Here is an 18,690-nt window from a genome sequence, read left to right on the forward strand (position 1 = left end):
AGCTCTTCTGGGTCTTGGTCGTATATGTCTTCGACTGATACGAAACATCTATTGACTATACAGTTGTTACTATGGAAGCTAACACTGTTGCGTCCCCAATGGATGGTTGGTTGATGCTCCTTGAGCCATCGATGTGGTATGACGAGGTCTTCTCCTGCAAACGAGCCAACCTCACAGGTAATAGCCCTATCTAGGTGGTTGCCGATGCGGAGGGTAAGAGGTTGGGTGATGTGGGTGCCGGAGTTGGGCATAGGGGTACCATCGGCCTGTCTGATGATGAGAGGCTTTGGTCGAGGTTGAGTGGGTATTTTCGCACGGTGGATACAGTCCCAGGACATGATCCAGTCCTCTGTCCCACTGTCTAAAAGTGCATTGACTGTTGCGACATGTTTGGTGCTAGTTGCAGGGTGGTCCCACGAGATCTCGATCTCGAGACGAGTTTCTTGTGTGTTGGAAGACATGTTTGTATGTTGGTTTGGTAAAAGGTTGCTTATTGGTTTCTTGGATGTCGGTTTCGATGATTTTTTCTTCGTTGAGCGCGTGGTGAGGGGGTTTATATAGAGAGTTCGAGTGTTTGATGAAGATCATGGTACAACACTTACGCGCCAGGCGTTTCGGGGTGTAACCCTATCCTCAGAGTGTGTGTAAAGAGAATTGAATTTTCCGCGCGTGTAGCAAAACAAATATAAGAAAAAATCCCATAGCCAACCGATAAGAATAACCGTAATACATCAAAACCTTGTAAATGACAAAAAGAAAGAAACCGTAACGCAGTATAAAACACCGAAAAAATAGAAATACCCAATCAATTTTGATCCTCCAAAGTTGTAATCCTTGCCCTAAATGCCTCATTCTGGGGGCCCAATTTTCGCTTCTTTTCACCCTCCCTTCCATGGTCCTTTCCTCTGGAAGGGTACCGTTTCCTCTTCGGGTCGGTTAACCTGACCTTACTCGTCGCCACGCAATCTTTCGCGAAGTGGTTATCTCTACCACAACGGAAACACTTTCCTTCCTTTTGCCACTTCTCTTTTTCGTCCTTGGTGACACCTAAGTCATCCGAGGCCTTGGAGTTGTGTACTGGCGCGGAGAAAGTTTTCCGAGGTGCGGGATTGCGCGATTTTCGCCGTTCCGACTTCTCCTCGCGAGGTTTCACGACATCCTTGCCACGTAAGATTTCTTTCCGGGCCTTCACCTCGTGATCCTTACGTCCGACCTTCCTAACCCAGGCTAGCCATTCCGCGAAATCTTCTGGTTCCTCGATCGCGTTCGAGAGGCGCTGTTCCAGCGAGGAGTTTATTCCTGTTAGGATCATGGATTTCATTACGATGGGTCCGACCTTCGCGTCCCATTCCAGATTCTGCATTTCGTTGATGTAGTCATCGATCATGCCAGTTTGACGGAGCTTATCCATCTTCTGCTTGGCCTGTTCCTGACTGGTCCGATTGCCGTACTGAATCCGTAATTCGTTTTTGAAATTTTCCCATGTCCCGATGCTGGGGTCAACTCATAGCCATTCCACGAAGTTTCGCCAGAATTTTGCCGCACTTCCGGTAAGTTCCAGGGATGCCCACAGGATCTTGGTCTGGTCGTCCCACCGGACTTTCCTCTGAAGTTCAATTAAGACTTCCATTTGGTCGATCCAGTGCCGTACGTCTTCGTCGGCTTTCCCGGAGGAGGGGATTTTTGCCTGTTTTGGCGTATCTCCCAGGGTGGCGCGAGGGGGGTGCATGAGATCGACCTCTTGCTGCCTGTTACGGCGTCCTCGCTCCTCCCGTCTTCTCTGCCTTCGTTCGCGTGCTCGACGATCGTCCTCTGAATCGGAGGAGCTGGATGAGTCTGAGGTGGATGGGTCTCGTGGTCTTGCGCGGTTTCCGCCGTTGCCGTTATTGCCATTGCTTCCCCTGCCTCCTTGTTCACTTTGCTGGCTTCTTGCCTCGGAGCGAGGGGGTACGGGGGGTTGGCTCCCTGATCCTTCCGGTCTCTCTCCGGAATTGCTAGGGGGGTTCTGAGGGGGTTGGGGGGGTACTACACCTCCGCCTCCTGAGCCTTCGGGGGCTGCTGCCGTTCTATTGGCTGCTACCCGCATCTGCTCAATTATTTCCTCCAGGTTCTTCTTCGTACCTGCGAACTGGTCTTCCATCGCAGCTTGTCTGTCCCGTTCCATCCTTTCGAGGGCAGCCATAACCTCCGCGGGTATCTGCACAGGGCCATCTTTCGGGAGTTGCTGAACGAAGTTGGTCAGCGCATTTATGTGCTGATCCTGTCGCTCCTGCCTTTCCTGATGCGCCCTAGTAGCTTCCACGATCTGCACAAGGACTTGGCCGAGGTTGCTGGTAGCGGCGGTGGATTCTGCCCGTAGCTGAGCCATGACCTGGTTGAGCTGATTGTCGCGTTCGGCTCTGTCCCCAGCGAACTTGGCATGGAGGTCCTCGACGATCTTGTTGGTATACTCCTGCTGCTGCCGGGTGAGTTCCCTGAGTATGGGGATATCCTGCACGTGCATGCTGAGTTCCTTGATTCCGCGGCTGAGCTGTTGTACCACGGGGGCCCCTTGTCGCTGGACCTCTTGCCCAATAAGGTCACCAAAAGGGTTCTCCACTCGTCGTTCCTCTACGTCCATATTGGTATCCTCGTCGTCGTCCATTACCCGAGGCACCGAGGGCCTGTGAGTAGAAGATCTCTCTCTGATTGGGGTGACGTATGGGGAGAACTCCCGGTGATCTACCTGCCGCCTCCTCGCCTGCCCATAGGATTCTTCCTGCCTTGTCGATGTGAAGAGGGAGCCTATCGGCACATCTCTCTCTTTCCTGTGGCGCCTCTTCGCCTGGGTTTCCAATATACCTTGATCTCTCAAGGCGATTGAATTCTCCATGTTGTAGTCTTCCTCCGACCGTTGCTGATGAGCCCTTGACATCGCTAAGCTGCTCGAGTTTGAGCTGTGGTTGCCTTCTGCACCAGGGTTGAGCGATAAACCAGGGGGCTGGGTGAGCAAGTCCGAAAGACCGTTGGGAGAGAGTGATCTTGATTGGGAAGAGTTCTGGGTAGTTGAGGATTTCGGGGTCGTGTTCATCAAAGGTAATGGTAGTTCCTGCTTCTGCGAAGAAACCTGTATAGTGGAGGTATCCGCAGTACAGATGTTCGGCGCTTCCTCTTCGTACGATGAAGGATGTAGCGCAAAGGTAGTTGTTGATGGCTGCTGTTGCTGCTCGGAGGTGCATATAGTACTTTGGTCTTTCTAATAGGCTAAGCGCTTATTCTTCTACTGAGAGCACGGTGACTATCCGCCACTAAGCAAAATACTCAGAGTATTGGTTTAAGCGAGTAGCTGTCTTATCGAGACTTCTGGTAGTGTATGCGATAGGTAAAGAGTAAAAGTTTAGGGATAAGGTACAATATAGTGTTTGATTATTATGCTTTTTACAGTGAGACTATTTGATGCCTCTACCCACATCAAAAAAGTGCAAAAGCGTTTAACAAAATAACTCCTGATCTTTGTTCTTAAAGTTCTCTTAGGTCCTCGGTGATTACAATAGTGTATGATGATAGCAGCAAATCTGCATCGCACTATGAATACCCCCGTGCTGACTTTTCATCATCTTCGGCTACCTCGTTACAATACCCTTACTCGGTTGGCCATTCAGGCTTGTTCCTTTCACGTGATATTGTCGACCGGATTGCACCCGACTGATGATTGATGATACCCTCAAGTCTTCGGAGAATCGAGCCCTATTTATACATGTTGGAACCTATGCCAAGGCCCGCTCTCTAATACTAACTGATACAACGGTAATAGAATAAGATAAAGCTCCCGAAGATAACCCAGATAGAAAAGCGCCCCCGCATAGTTCCGTCCTCCATTCTAATTCCGACACGTAACCATGAACCTTGCAATTGCCAGTCATCAGGTTGTACCATACTATTATCCTAGACCTACTTCTCTAAGTAGAACAGCCTACAGCCGTAAGCCCCGCTTCCTATTCTATTTCGGGTGAGACACCCAACAGTAAGCGTGCCGTCATAATAGTATGGGCCTAGCGTGGTGACACCGCGTGCCCCCACACTACCCGATACCTTTCTATGCTTGTCCTTCCGTTACCCGACCGGCCTTGCATCACAACCCGTCACTCGTATTTCTCACTGTCCTAAGCCTGTAGAACAGTGCTTCCGTAGTTCCTGTAACAGGGGGAGTGCGAATAAAAGAATTCTCTTGAAAAAATACTGATAAATGATAAATGTTAGAAAGGGGGAAGAGGAGATGTACTCAGAAAAAAGACAAGTGGCATGATTGCCGTTTCGTTTTTCCTTGCGGTACATCACCGCCCCCCCCCCCCCCCCAAATCCACTGTATTCCCGCGGGTCACATACTGAATATTGGGGGGGCCTAACTACCGCCAAGACTTCACTCATAGTCTTTACATACCACCAACAGTACCAAAAGCAATTAACTCTTTGAGCAGACCTTTCCAGAGAGTTAGCCTCCACCCCCCCCCCCTCCTCTAGAGTCTTTGCGGGGCATTCCAGTAATAGTTAACTTATACTTGATCATAATTCAGGGTTAAATATCAAACGGAGATATGGTGCGCCCAGTCTGAAAGTGACATATGCTCCTTTGGAAATGGAACAATATTGGCCCTCTTAGCCAATCAAAAAGAAAAATGGATGAAAAGATTTTTTTCTAGAAAGTATTTGGGAGCAGACTCTATCAGACAGATCTTTGGTATTATGCTTAGTTAAAAAGGTATATAGCTTATACACGTATACCATTTGCTGTCGTCTTTATTCTCAGCCGCATCATACTAGTAATGCACTGTGCACCTCCCACCCAGAGGTATCTCATCTCCTCAACTCTGCACCCCCCCCCCCGGGGGGTCCTAGAAGAACCCATGATTCTATTCCCGCAGCACGCACATCCGGTAGCCATTCCTTCGCTCTTCGCAGAAATATCTGAGACATATTAGGCCCGACGGCGTGGTTATATTCAGGAAATCTAGCTATCTATAGACTGTGGAGATACTAAAATAGGCATAGGAGGTGCCTTCACAGCAAAGAGGTTCACGGAGTGAGGATTAGGTTTACTACTGAGTAAAAATTGGCTGCCAGCTCCCGATCGTGAAAACACACGAAGGAATGTTATTAAACTATGTACTCTACACTTACATAAAGTACCGGAACTAGCCTTTCCAACCCCAGCTGTACCCTTGGAATCAATATCCACCATCCCCTACGTTCGATCCCGAGTGATAGTCCATGACGCATCCCCGTCCCACCCCCCAGCTCTGATGGTGATCCGACTATACATATTCTATCCTGAGGCATGGGGCATGGATTCACCGATATCTCAGGGCTTTGTCCTCATACCTACCCGCAGGATCCGCTGCCTGCCGCACCACTGGTTCGTCGGGACCGGGGAATTGTCTTCCCTTGGCATGATCTTCTGCCCACCAACGCGGTGGTTCAGATTGAAAAAGGCTACGAGCCAGCCGAAGAGTATTATATTCCAGAAGGCGGTGATGACGCCCCGCTGTTGCCTGTGGCCCTGACTTGACACTCTTCCGACTACGCCCGAATCCATATAGTGAAGGGAACCAAGCACCAAACCAGGCGCCTTGTCCAGGAATACAGTGAATCAACCCAACCAGGCGCCGGGTCCAACACCGAATCCACTGAATCCACTTAACCCAGGGAAGCCAGAGAATCCAGAAATCCAGCAATTCCAGTGAGTCTTGCGAATCCAGGGAATCCAGAAATCTACCAAGTCCAGGGAAACCACCCAACCACTAGGCGCCAAAATGTACAGCGCCATGCCATAAGTCGTGGGAAGGCGCGAGGTCGCAACGCCTGAACACAAAATATTTCACCACCACCGATGGCGCCCAGAGACCATGTACCCCGCCAGACAGCTAGGAGGGAATGACCAGCCTCCCTGCTATGGCAAAAAACTGGAGTCTTACAACTCTGGTTGGAGGAGAATAGGGTAGATGTTCTGGAGGACTGGCTTGCCTATTCTATCCTATTGAACATGTTTGGGTACACCTCAAGAAGCTTTACCATCAACAGTACCCCCATTTGGCATATGGTACTAGATCACCTTAGGTATTAAAGCCCCTCGTGGAGGAAGGTCTAATTCATTGCTGGGAACCGTTACCTGATGATTTATTGGTAGCTAGTTGAGAGCATGCCTAGGAGAATAGAGCTGTTATAAAGGCAAGGGGTTGGTACACAAGATATTAAATGTCAAATTATTTTTATTTAGCTACTATTTAACAACTATACAAAAACCAGCTCTCCAAAGGATCAATTGTGGTTGCTGGGTGGGTAGTCGTGGTGGCCCGGGAGGTTGCTACGCCGCGCCTTCTCATGATTTATAGCCTAGAACTATACATTTAATCTTTGAATTTTGCTGAGTCCGGCAAGCCGGTGAGTCAAGGAAAACCAGCGAATCCATTCAATCCAGCCAATCCAGCCAATCCAGTGGGTGAGGTCGCGAATACGGTGAGTCAAGCAAGCACCGAACCCGGCGAATCCAGCGCGTACATTCATAATTTTTGTCTAGTACCCCCAGTCCTTCCGTGCACCCCCAGGCGGTATCCCCAAGGCCCCCGCGCATGCTATAGCCCTCGTACACCCGTCGCTGTGCTTCCGTGCATGGGGTCCTGGACAGTGCTCCCGTGCTGTCTAAGTAAAAATGATCATGCATCATTGGTTGCTTTGGTTGCTACCCACGGCGTTGATTATAAAAATTCAAGTCACTTAACTGCCTCGTCCTCGTCCTACTTTTTCAACACTTGCAGAACATCCCAGAACGAGTGATAGTTCATGCGCCACTGCCCAACGTACCGGGTGTGCACGTAAAATACAGAGACAACCCCCCCCCACCGGGTCCCATTTTTCATGTATTGGTTGATTCTAATGTCGGTAGGGGGCTGGCTAGCTATATAGTCACGGGGTCGGACAGCTGTCATTAAACATGACAGGTACAGGTCTCGACATGACAAGGACAGGTCTCAACATGACATCTCACTCGTACCCGTTCCACCAGCAGTGCTCTTCGTCATGACAGCTCACCCGCACCCGTTCGACATCACTTGAAACGCCAATTATCCAACAGCAAGGAGTATTGACAAATAAATTATATAGATACAATTCTTTGTGCAAAACAAGGATGTCTGTTTTGACGTTCTTGGGGCGTTGCACCTCACCTCCGCGTGAGAACCGTCAAGCTGACATTAGTCATCGCGAGGATCTTATCAGATGCCAAGCCTCGCCCCCTCTCATCGACAACACCACGCTCCTCTGCTAAACAGTCCGATCCCGCACTCCGCACTCCGCACTCCCTTACCCATGTCGACCCTCGGTCAACCCCCTCCGATTTTTCCCCCAGATATAGACCCGCCATCCACCACCGAAGCTCCCCCACCCTGCAGCACTCCTCCCCCTCCCAAACCCAAGGTGCCACCAATCCCCCCCCACAGTATCGCTGGGCCGACACCTACCTCTCCTCCACGCCGTGCAACTCCTGGGACATCCTCGACTACCTCCGCCGCTCGGGCGATGCGGGCCCCTTCGACAAGCTCGTCCACTCGTGGGTGAAGGCTCTTACCGCGCTGGCAAAGGCGGACGGCGACGGCGACGCGACCGACGAGGAGCGGGCAAAGGCTGCAGAGCTGTATGCCCGCTATGATGCGTTGGTGGGTGTCCCCTTTTCTTCTTTTTCTTTCTCTCTCCTGCCCACCCCCCTCATCTAACAGGTAATCTGGTCGCGGCAAAACACCACCGTCGACACAGCGGACGGCGTGCGTCGTTGTCCGCTGAGGCTGCGTGCTGGCTTGACGGTGGGCCCACTGGGGCAGGGATGACGTGCGTCGTCGGTCCCTGTTGGCTGCGTGCTTGACCGGTGGGGGATGCGTTTTTGCTGTGGCTGGATTTGCCTGTGCTGGGTGCGGGGGGGGGCGGGCAGCGGGTTTCTTATCTCACCTTGTCGTTCTCCCCTCTCTCCCTCTGCCCCTCTTTACCCCTCTTTTGTGCTGATATCTATGCTTGGGTCGTTGGGGGGTCCCATGGCTGTCTCTTTTTTTTCCTGGTTTTGCGTCGGCTTGGGAGGGTTACGGCGTTTGGGGGGGGTTTTTTTTTTATATATACTATACTCATAGAACCTTCGGGGGGGAATACTTCCTATCTTCCTGTTGTCCATTTCACGTGTATTTGTGGCTCCCCAGAGAAGAATTTGACCATCGCATCGAGATCTCCCATTTATGCCACTCATCAGCCTAATATCAATGTTTATACATCTCCACACTGTAGAGTGACCTACTGACCCCCCACAGGGCCCCGACAGTGCCCGCGCCCGCGAGTGGTACCGCTCCGCCTCCCGCTTCACCCCCCGCCCCTGGTGGTGACCAACACCATCACCTCCTCCACAAACTGCTCCGTAAACCTCACCCTCCCCGACCCCAGCCCCACCCCCGCCCCCACCTCCCACAAACGCCGCTTCACCGCCCCATCCACGCGCAAAAAAGTAAAGAAACCCAAAAAGACCCCCGTCCCGCACGCCCCCGGCCTCCCCCACCGCTTCACAACCTCCCACGCCTCGCTCGACACCTCGCAGAAATGGCGTCTCCCCAGCGGGAAGAACTGCGAGGACATCCTCTACGCGCACTTCTGCAACGAGCAGACAGAGTGTGCGGCACACTCGTGGGTGGTGGACCTGCAGGACCCCGACGTCCGGGGCCTGTTTGACGATGCGGACTGGGATGTGATCTGCGGCAGCATGCCGGCGTGGCCGCGGGCGGAGCGGGAAGTAGTGGACGCGCTGATGCGGTATGAGCATGTTGGGAGTGCGGGGGAGCTGGCGGCGGGGCTTGAGGAGCGCGTAGGGAGGGGGGACCGGGGGCAGGGGCAGGGGGAAGGTGGGCAGAGGAGTTGTTATGGCATCTGTGAGTTTTCCCCCCAAGCCGTACGGGGGAGGGGGTGGGAGGGAGAGAAGAAGTGCACTGGCTGACTCGGTGTGATCTGGGGGGGGGGGGGGAACAGTCTGCCGCTGTATGAGAACCCGGGCTTATTCACCAACAAGTTCAACCTCGAGAACTGGTATGTGGTCAACGTGTGGTCGGCATTCATGGACCGTTGCATGATGACGCTTCCGGGGGTGCATTTGAGCCGGTACCTCCGCAAACCCCCTCAGTCCCCTTTCCCACATTTCCTCCCTCCCCGCTAACTTCCCCCACCCGCAGAGGCGAATCCATCTCGACCTCCTCTCTCACGCGCAAGAACACGCCCACGTCCCAAGGCCACCGCTACGACGGCGTCCTCCGCTACCACGACCTGGAGATTGGCGCTGTCGAGCACGCACGGGAATGGGTGGGCACATACGGACGCAAGTGGGGCGCCGACACGAGGAAGATCGTAAAGGTGCTGCACGACATGTTGGTGGCTGCAGAGATTTCCGTAGGGTGCGAGGAGGCGTTTCGGAACGTGGTGTTGGCGGGGGTGGTCACTGCTGGCATGTTATTTTGCCCCTCTTCCCCCGGGGGGTCCATTGTTGAAGAGTGCTGACGGGGCTGGGGCGCGGGGACACAGGCCTGCACTGCCAGACGATACGCATAAAGTATGGCGGTGGGTACGTGTGCGTGGTCTCCCGCGGGCAGGAAGTGCGCAGAGTACCGACTAGCCTCAAGGACGCGGGGGAGCTGTTTGCGCTTGCGGCTGAGCTCTGGGGGCTCCGTGTATGATCAGCTTCCTCTCTCTTTCACGCCCCCAAAAAGCCCTCTCTTGGTCTCGTCCGGCTGATGCGTGTGTGTGGAGGCAGATACTGGTCCAACAGACGATCGCCATCCTCGAAGACTGCGAGGATGCCAAGCGGAAGCGGTACTTTGAAGAGCTGAAGGACGGGGAGAAGACGTTTGTGGCAAGGCTGCCGAGGCTGCGGCCGTGTATTGATACGGATGACCCCGACGAGTGATGGGGGGGTGAGGAAGGGGGCCATTTTTAGGCTTATTTAACCATCATATATGCCTTTTTTGACTCTCTGGGATTAGTGTTTTTTTTCGAGTCCTTATCAAGCTTATATGGTTTGCCTGATATTATTTTCTGGCTTACCGGAGTTGATCAGTCCGATTTACAGAAAAGATATTTTGGAAAAATAAGGCGGAGTATGATGGTAGGATAAGCCTGTTTTCACGCTTATTTGCCATAGTGAATTTCGAGAATGAAGTTTTTGCTCTCTTTTTTCCCCTTTACACATTTGGGGTAATGGTTTGCTGCCTCATATAGCCTCTTGGAGGCAGTGTGTTCCTGTCATCATCTTCATCTCCACTAATAATACTGTAAGGGAACGACTTGGCGCCACTTTTGTATAGTTCTTGTTCAAAGGTCATCGTCCGGCGACGAAACCAAACACTGTAATGGGCCTGCGATTAAATGGGCATGCCCGGGCAATATACCTGGAGGAAAAAGACAATTTGTGGGCTGGGCTGGGCCTGAACTATCTTCGCCTGGGCAGGCCTGGTATGAGTGGTATTATGTGTTTAGCTGCGGGCGGTTGAGACTGTTGAGCAGGGTCTTTTGCTTGGAGTTGTGGTGTGGTTGCTCATGAGAGCGCTCATGGCTGTTGCTCAGGGGACCAAACAAAATTCCGGAGCATACTCGCTTGCAGGCGCACGGAGGTCTTGGTGCGAGTGATCTCGTATGACTGGATGTAGCGGGACCATGGGGTTTGCCTGGTTATTAATCGAGGGGTTGATTTTATTCTTTGATTTTACTTCTGAGCGAGTGCGGCGCACGGGAAGGTTCAGTGCTATCGCCCCCCACAGGATTAATCGGTTCAGTGGCGGAAGTCTTGGTGCGAGTGATATCTTGTGACTAACTGTGGCAATTTTTTTTTTGTTTAATTCATGAATTGCATACTAACCATAGGGAATTTACGGGCGCAGACCAAAAACCGATGATATCGTGGGCAATTCACCAGGCGTGGGCGTGGTGCTTGGCCGTAGATCCTAGTAGCGGTACTATGTCTTCCTTTTTGCTGGAGCAAGGCCGCGACGGTCAACGCCGCAGATTAGCTGCGGTGATACACTTTTGCAATTACTGGATCACAGCGGTAGTAGTGCGGGCAGCGGCGTGGTTAGAGCAACGGCGTAGATTGGGCAGTGGTGCTGCGAGCTGCTTTTTGCGGGAGCAACGCCGGAGTGCTGGGCAGCGGCGTAGATGGGGAGTGGTGCTGGGTGAAGATTTTGATCTGTCGCTCACCGGCTGCAACTCCACCGAGAATATCGCGCTGAGGGCAGAGGCAATGTGGGGGGGGGGGGGGGGGGATCTGAGGTCTTGGCGCGAGTGATGTGCTGTGTTTGACTGTAGCGGAATGATGGTTATTTTTTTTATCAGATTGTTCTATGGCTATTGGCGAGATGGTTGTTGTTTTGTTACCTTTAGATGTGGTGCGTGTTTGGGGGGGGGGGGGGGAGGGGGATTACTCGACGGGTCTGGTCTTGGCGCAAGTGATCTTTCATGATTAACTGTGTGGAATCAACAGGCCGGATGAAAAAGCGACGACATCACAAGCGATTGGCACATTATGGGCTTGGGGATGACAAGGTGGAGGGATTGGGGTTAGTTCTGAAGATTTCGCCGTTGCGGCGTTGTGGGCGGCCTTGGGGGCGGGCTATAGTCGCGATGTGGAGGCAGGGATGACTGTGGTGCTGCTTGAACAAGGGCTTAGATCTTGTTGCGCCTTCCTTTTTGGGGGGGGAGCACAGGCGTGGTGCTTGGCAATACCATAGATTTGCATGGCTGTGGTGCTGGACAGCGGGATGGTGCTGGGGAGGGCCATAGACGGTCCACGCCTTCCTTTTTGTGGGAGCAATGGCGGGGTGCTTGCCAATGCCTTAGATCTGGCTATTGCGCTACGCTTTGCGTTTTTGGTGTATCGGCGGTCTTGGCGCGAGTGATATCGTGTGCTTTGCTTTAGCGACGTGGTGCAGGTGGTTTCTTGTATCAGAGCGTTCTACTCCTATTCGCGATGGTTGTGTTGGGTTCTGGTCTTGGCGCGAGTGATAGTTTATGGTCACGTACGGAATGTACGGGCGGGGATGAGAGAGCGACGATATCATGGGTTATTCACTGGGTATGGGACCAACAAACAACACGAACGATGAACGACCTGATCAGTGATATATATTACGCCCTTGGTCCTTCGAGTTTCCTCCCCCAAACAGTAGTAGTGCCAGCAAGCACAACAGTCGAGATACAGCCTCATCTAGGGCAAGGAGATGTCCGCATCTCATGTCGGATTGAGAGCCCTAATCCTATCGTGATACATGGTCACCTTATTACAGACTTTGCGCTGGATGCATCCGTTCTCCCTGTCGCCAAGAGGCCAGGATGGAGATCCGGATGTGGGGCTTCACTTTGCGCTGGATGTCATCAATGGCCGATCACTTCCAATCAGGTTTCCCCTTCAGTATGCTGTCTAGTAAAGGATGTTACTAACTTCTACTGTTCAATATAGTCAGTTCACATCACTGTCCACTACAGTTCACTGCCCGCTGCAGTTCTCCATCACCGCCATCAGGCTTACCGCTGCCTATTGCTACCAGGGCCCGCCACCTAGCAGCTACCAGGGCCCGCCACCTAGCTGGTATCAGCCCGCTGCCTGGTTTCAGGCCCCGCTACATAGTATCAAGGCCCGCCATCACCGCCATCTATCTGCTATCAGGGCCTGCCATAGTACCCAGAGTCCCTGTTACGCTCTCAGAGCACCTGCTACATCCAGGGGTGCCCGCTGCGCCCCAGGGGTGCTCACTACGCTCAGAGGGTCCCCAATACACTCAGGGAGTGCCCGCTACGCCCAGGGAGTGCCCGCTACGCTCAGGTGGTGCCCGCTACACCCAGAGAGTCCCCGCTACGCTCAGAGGGTGCCCGCTACGCCCAGAGGGTGCCCACTACGCCCAGAGAGTCCCCACGACACCTAAGGAGTCCCAGTCCCCACTACACCCGCAGATCAAGATAAGAATGGATTTCAGCAATATTCTTAATATCGAAGGAAGTTTAGGGGATGTGGAGCGACCACTGCCAGTGGTTTCAAGTTCAGAGTCACAACACGGTATTGGGAGAAAAAGAGGAGGATCATGGCTCCCTTGGGAGGATCGGCTTTTAGCTAAAGAGGTATTGGCTCGAGACCCGATAACCAACAGGGAAGGCAGAAAGGAGGATAGATGGAAGGAAATAGCAAGGAATCTAGAATCATTAAATATGCAACGGTCTTGGGCTTCTTGTAAAGACCGAATAAGTAAATTGATTGAGTATCATAGGGTACGTACTATCTACTATAACCCAACGATCTACAGATTTATCTGACCATTCTCTAGCAAGAACAAATAAAAGCAAGGCAAGCAACGGGTACCAATGAAGAGGTTACAGATTTCATTTCGAATATGGACAATATTATTCTACTTTCCGACTCTGTATCCATGGATCAAGAGATCCGTAAAAAGGCAAAAGCAAAACTGTAAAGGAAAAAGGAACAGGGAACTGTAGTAAGGTTGGGATCTCTAGGTGGACTCGTTAGGAAAAGAGATATACAATCAGCTCAGGCAAACGACTCCACTACTCATCCCTCTTGTCCTTGTCAACTCCCTTCTCAACTCCGCCAAGAGTTCGTGAAGTGCGGGGTCACTCCTCACTACAGACTTTGCTTTGACTTCATTTGCCAAGGCAAGTCAAAATCTCCTCCTTTTGGACATCGAGCTCGAAGGTCACCTCTCAAAGACCACCAGCACCTCACTGCTCCCAAAGCACTCCTTTCAATAACTTGAAGGATGACCACCACTCACCCAAAGTCCCCTATGTGGGCAACCGGCATCATGCCATCTTTAGTTTTTCCTTATTTTGTATTTCGTTTGTGTTATCCGGAAATTTTTTTCACTTTTTCTTAGGTGGGGGTTTCCTTAGTCATCAACCTTGTAAGAGGAGTGTGGTTGGTAGCGTACCATAGCTACTATAACTGGGGGAACTGGCATTGGGGATAGGTCTTTATGCCATAGGCTATGCCTGCATGCAGTAATTGTACCTAGAATCAATTTATATGATTTAAAAAAAAAAAAAAAACGACTCCACTACTACCATGGGCTCTTCCATACAAACCCAACCTGCAACAAAAAGAGCAAAGAACTTTGAATCCGTTGAAATGGAGAATATCTTGAAGGATTTGGATGCGGGTACTGAGAAATTCCAAGAAGAGTTACGAGAGAGAGAGGAAAGGGAAAAGGAAATGTTAGAGAAAAGAGAAAAAAGGGAAGAAGAAAGACATGAGAGTATATGCAGAAAGTTGGATAATTTGGTTGAGGCAATTCAGAGGGACAACGAACAGAGACGGGAACAGAATCAGATGATGCAAAATCTTTTGGCAAATGTAATTCAAAACCGTTATAGGGGAAACCCGGGAGAAAAATACTCCTCTAATGAAGGAGGTTGAGCAAGCGCTGGCATGTTTTGGGGGGAAAAATCTTCGGGTATACCATCGACAGCGAAGTATTGTGGTATCTGAGGGTGATGCAAGCAAATATGGGCATTGTGTAGAAGTACAGATACAATGTACTGTAAACCAACGGGAGAAAGTAAAGTCTTTTGACTTTTGAAATAATCCACATATGCGAACTGTTGAATTACTTCTTTGAATGACCATTCCACAACTATTCTCACTCGAGACATAGCTTTGTTCCAATCTTTCTCATCCTGTGTCACTCTGGCCCCTTGGAATGGCGATATTAAAAACCCGTTAATGCCATATGCTGGGTCACCATAAATTTGAACAGGTGTGCCGTCTGGTTTGTATGCGTGAGCCTCGAGCATTGTAAGGATTTCGTTTTGTACCATAATTGTAGAATCGTGCAACTGTCCTTCTACTGGGCCATATAGATGAACAATAAGCCCATCGGGAGCAACAATAGCTTGATATTTGAGATAATGACCCCGTTTCCAACCATTATATACCGACTCCTGTCCGTAGATTGGTCTTGCTATACGGCGCATGGTACCATCCACAAACCCCCAGCAGGTTTCTAAAGGTGCGTCTTTTTCTCGAATTGCGATTGTGTATGATGCCAATCACTCAGGTGACAGAAGATGCTCATCGAAATATAATAAATGTTTCCATTTATCATATATATACTTGAGGAGGGTATTGCAGATCCGTGAGGTTCTTTCAGGCTTCCATCCAAATTGAAGATGCAAATCGCTTAGGCGTGAGGGGTATGCCAACCGGGCCAGCAACATGCAAAGTGCTTGCAATTTTTCTTCTTTTCTCTTATTGTCGCCGTGGATGTATTCAGGTAGCTGGAGAGCTTCCGATAGGCGCATTACTTCTTGCTGGGTGAATCTGAAGTAGGTTTTCCATGCATCCGGATGCAAAGTATTCAGATCCAACTCTCCATTCACTCTTCCCTGGCCTCGCCATCTGGTATTGGTTCGTTTCACCCCCGATGATAAAAGACGAATTTTAGCAATGTCTCGCTGTCGCTTGTGCAGAATAGCATAGGCTGTGTACATTCTGCGCGAGGATGGCCTTCTCAATCTTCAAAAACTTTCAAGAACGGAGCAAAACTGAAATACTTGTGAGCATTTGAAGTAGCGGACGTCAAATACGAAGATTTGACCTACAGACTGGATCTAAACTTTCAGCTGGATGTAATGACAGAAGCCAAGCCAATGATCAACACCCGCCGAGCCACTAAAAAAGACTCCGGACCTCCCAGCGCAAAGTCTGTATTATCCCATGGTCTGGCACTGCATATTCGATGTCTTGGCGTCAATATTCGTTGCGTTGTCGAATATTCTATGGTGCGCCCCCCACTCTTAAAGGTAGCCAAAAGTGACGGAAAGCCAATCGCTTGTAACTTCACCACCAAAAAAGGTAAAGATAATCGGTAAGATAAAAGTATAGTAATAGTGATGAACTATGGTTTTATCTTACAGATCTTTGATATCTACCATAGTCATGAAGTTATAAGAGATTGAAAATGGCTGTTTTTGTATGTAAAAAGCGCCAAGACTGAACAAAGTGGAACAGCATTATCACTTAGACGGTCAGTCCAAACTGTAATCCGAGGAATTTAAACCCTTTATGGCAACGTGATGAATATAACGCTGAGAGAGTAAGAGTTGAAGTTTCTAGCATGCGTGATAGGTTGTAACGAAGTTCTAATTCCACGCGCTAGTTTTATCGTCTAAGGGATACCCATTTATACCCCATGACAAGCAAACCTGATCGCAGGCTGTGGCAGTGATGCTAGAAATGAGCCCTCTGACTGGTCTATGAGTCCACATCCGGGTCACCTTTAAGAGTGTGCGCACCATATCCAAATATCAGTTCAATTATTACTATATATGGCAAGGTAGGTGTCAAGTTTGTATAATATGCAGTGCACCAGATTCTGAGCCTATGGGATAGAGCTGTAACGTGCATGAGCGCGCGTGCGGGGTATGCGGCTTCATATCAGATCTAAACACAGTCTACTCCTGAGGGAAAGTAGCTACAATATACACGACCCTTTTCATTTGCCGAATCACCATGACCGAGGTGGACGACACAAAACTCGAACGCTACAAACTACAAACAGAGTTCTCGCCGGATGGGAGATCCATAGAGCACACCACGTACAAGAGCTCCCTGGAGTCCGGTGTGCGCCGAGTGGTGGTGAAGACGCGGTGGTATGAGGCGAGGCAGCTGGGCTTTGGAGGCAACGGCGTGGTGTTTCTGCAACGAAACGACGACGGCCAGTATAGGGCCGTCAAGAGGATGTACAAAGAGAAGGGAGTGAGCTTCAGGATGGAGCTCAAGGCGCTGACCAAATCGCTAGATGTGAGCTCACCCCTCCACAGCAGGCCCAGGGTGAGCTAGGGAGAGCTGTTTGGCTGACCTTGTTGATGGCGATCCTACGTAGCGTGAGGAGCTATTTGTTCAGTTCTTCGGATGGTTCGAGGACAGGCAAAACCTGTACATCGCGATGGAGTTCATCAAGTTTGGCGATCTGAGCCAATACATCAAGGACCCGGCGATGAAGCATAACGCCCGGCAGATTGCGACGCAGGTGCTGGAAGGCATCGATTCCCTGCACAAGAACAGGATATGCCATAGAGATCTCAAGCCGCAGGTTAGTCTGTGACGGCCCCAAGCACCGAAGCCTTGACCTCTGGACTGATTCCCACGGGCCACATGGCCCTCGCTCCCCCACAGAACATCTTGATGGCCTCTGTGGGGCCGGTGTGGGTGAAGATAGCGGACTTTGGATGTTCAAAGTACCACAAGGACTCCAACCTGGAAACAAAACGCGTCGGAACCCAGCCTTATAATGCGCCAGAACTCCACGGTCTGGGGAAAGAGCAGCCGATCTACACCAACGCGATCGACATGTGGTCTCTGGGATGCATCATCCACGAGATGTTGACATCCAAGCTTGCCTTCTCCCGGACCAGCGCTGCGCCGACAACGGTCTCGACCATGAGTACCCAGCCAGAGGCGGGGGAGTGCACCTTTGATCATGAACTTCTGAGCAGTTTCTGTTTGGAAGAAGAACCCAAATTTCCCACCGAGCTGCTCGAGCATGCAGGCGCCAGCAGCAAGGCCATCAATCTCATCAGGTCCCTTCTGCGCGTGAACCCAGCGGAACGGCCCACAGCGGAAAGCGCTCTGCAAGCGCCCTGGATCGTGGAAGAGCCAGAGGATGGGCGAATCGCCAAACTGACCGTACCCGCCTCCCATATCGAGGGAAACCCCCACATGATGAGTGGATAGACCCGCAAGCACACGTGGACTCGAGCGAAGGATCAAATTCGGCAGCACTAGTGCTATCAGCCCATGGCCAGATTTCAAGAATAGAAGGGGAGAAGGGGAGGGCTCCAAGCGCAGGCCTCCAAACCAAGGACTCCAGCCCGAGAGACCTAATCAAGGCCGCGGTGGACGGCGATGTCAGGACCCTCTCCGAGCTGCTGGCCCTCAAGCCCGATACGGAGCAGAGAAACGATTCAGGCGAGACGGCGCTGCTGGCTGCGGTGCGTGCCGGGATGCTGCAGAGCGTCAACATGCTCGTCAAGCACGGCGCCAACCTGAAAGCAACCCTCATGGATGGAAGCACCCCTCTGCTCGTCTCCGTACAGATGAGGAACACCGAAATGGTCAGGCTCCTGCTGGACCAGGGTGTCGACGTGGATGAGAGGGGAAAGGACCAACGCACAGCCCTCATAACTGCGGCCGGCGTGGGCGATGTGCCGACGGTATCGCTGCTGCTGGATCGCGGGGCAAGCCCGGAGGCCAAACAGAAACTTAAGCAAACTGCCCGGATGATCGCGGCGAGGCTAGGTGTGGGGATCACCCGCAGCTAGTACCGTTTAGTACATAGAGAAGACTAGTTATAGCAACGTTGTAGCATATGCATAGGGTCAAAGGACCAGTTAATGTCATTAGGACATCAAAATATTAGGAATTCGAATTCGGCACAGAGGATTTTGTGGACCGGCCAGTCGGCTTTGTGGCAATCTTTCGAGCAATAGGCGCTGCAGTTGCAGCTCTTGCAGCGTTGCGATGTATTACTGTCGCACATTGTGCACTGCTGCGCTGATGTTTGTGTGGATTGCATTGTCTGTAGAACTATCAGGTTTGCTTCGTAGGTAGTCACGTATTAATATGATTAAATGAGTAGT

At 51.3% G+C, this 18,690-nt stretch overlaps 3 protein-coding genes across 3 annotated transcripts; all 3 read left to right on the forward strand.

The window, feature by feature from the left end:
* Window positions 1–6,967: 6,967 nt before the first annotated feature.
* On the forward strand, window positions 6,968–9,958 carry LAJ45_06170 (uncharacterized protein; the record flags this gene model as incomplete). Its single annotated transcript, XM_046115737.1, has 9 exons — window positions 6,968–6,974; window positions 7,231–7,688; window positions 8,325–8,392; window positions 8,455–8,817; window positions 8,874–8,933; window positions 9,031–9,159; window positions 9,231–9,499; window positions 9,577–9,722; window positions 9,806–9,958. The coding sequence occupies 9 exons, from the start codon at window positions 6,968–6,970 to the stop codon at window positions 9,956–9,958; spliced, it is 1,653 nt and encodes a 550-aa protein (XP_045970846.1).
* Window positions 9,959–12,341: 2,383 nt separating this feature from the next.
* Window positions 12,342–13,505, forward strand: LAJ45_06171 (uncharacterized protein; the record flags this gene model as incomplete). The annotated part of the gene is made up of 4 exons (XM_046115738.1): window positions 12,342–12,442; window positions 12,503–12,720; window positions 12,806–13,305; window positions 13,362–13,505. The coding sequence occupies 4 exons, from the start codon at window positions 12,342–12,344 to the stop codon at window positions 13,503–13,505; spliced, it is 963 nt and encodes a 320-aa protein (XP_045970847.1).
* A 3,056-nt stretch (window positions 13,506–16,561) lies between these two features.
* Window positions 16,562–18,372, forward strand: LAJ45_06172 (uncharacterized protein; the record flags this gene model as incomplete). The annotated part of the gene is made up of 4 exons (XM_046115739.1): window positions 16,562–16,852; window positions 16,935–17,144; window positions 17,228–17,737; window positions 17,857–18,372. 4 exons carry the CDS (start codon window positions 16,562–16,564, stop codon window positions 18,370–18,372), a joined length of 1,527 nt encoding a protein of 508 aa, XP_045970848.1.
* Between the last annotated feature and the right edge of the window lie 318 nt (window positions 18,373–18,690).

This window comes from Morchella importuna (assembly GCF_003444635.1).
Source record: "Morchella importuna strain M04M26 chromosome Unknown Morimp01GS018, whole genome shotgun sequence".
Taxonomy (NCBI): Eukaryota; Fungi; Ascomycota; class Pezizomycetes; order Pezizales; family Morchellaceae; genus Morchella; species Morchella importuna.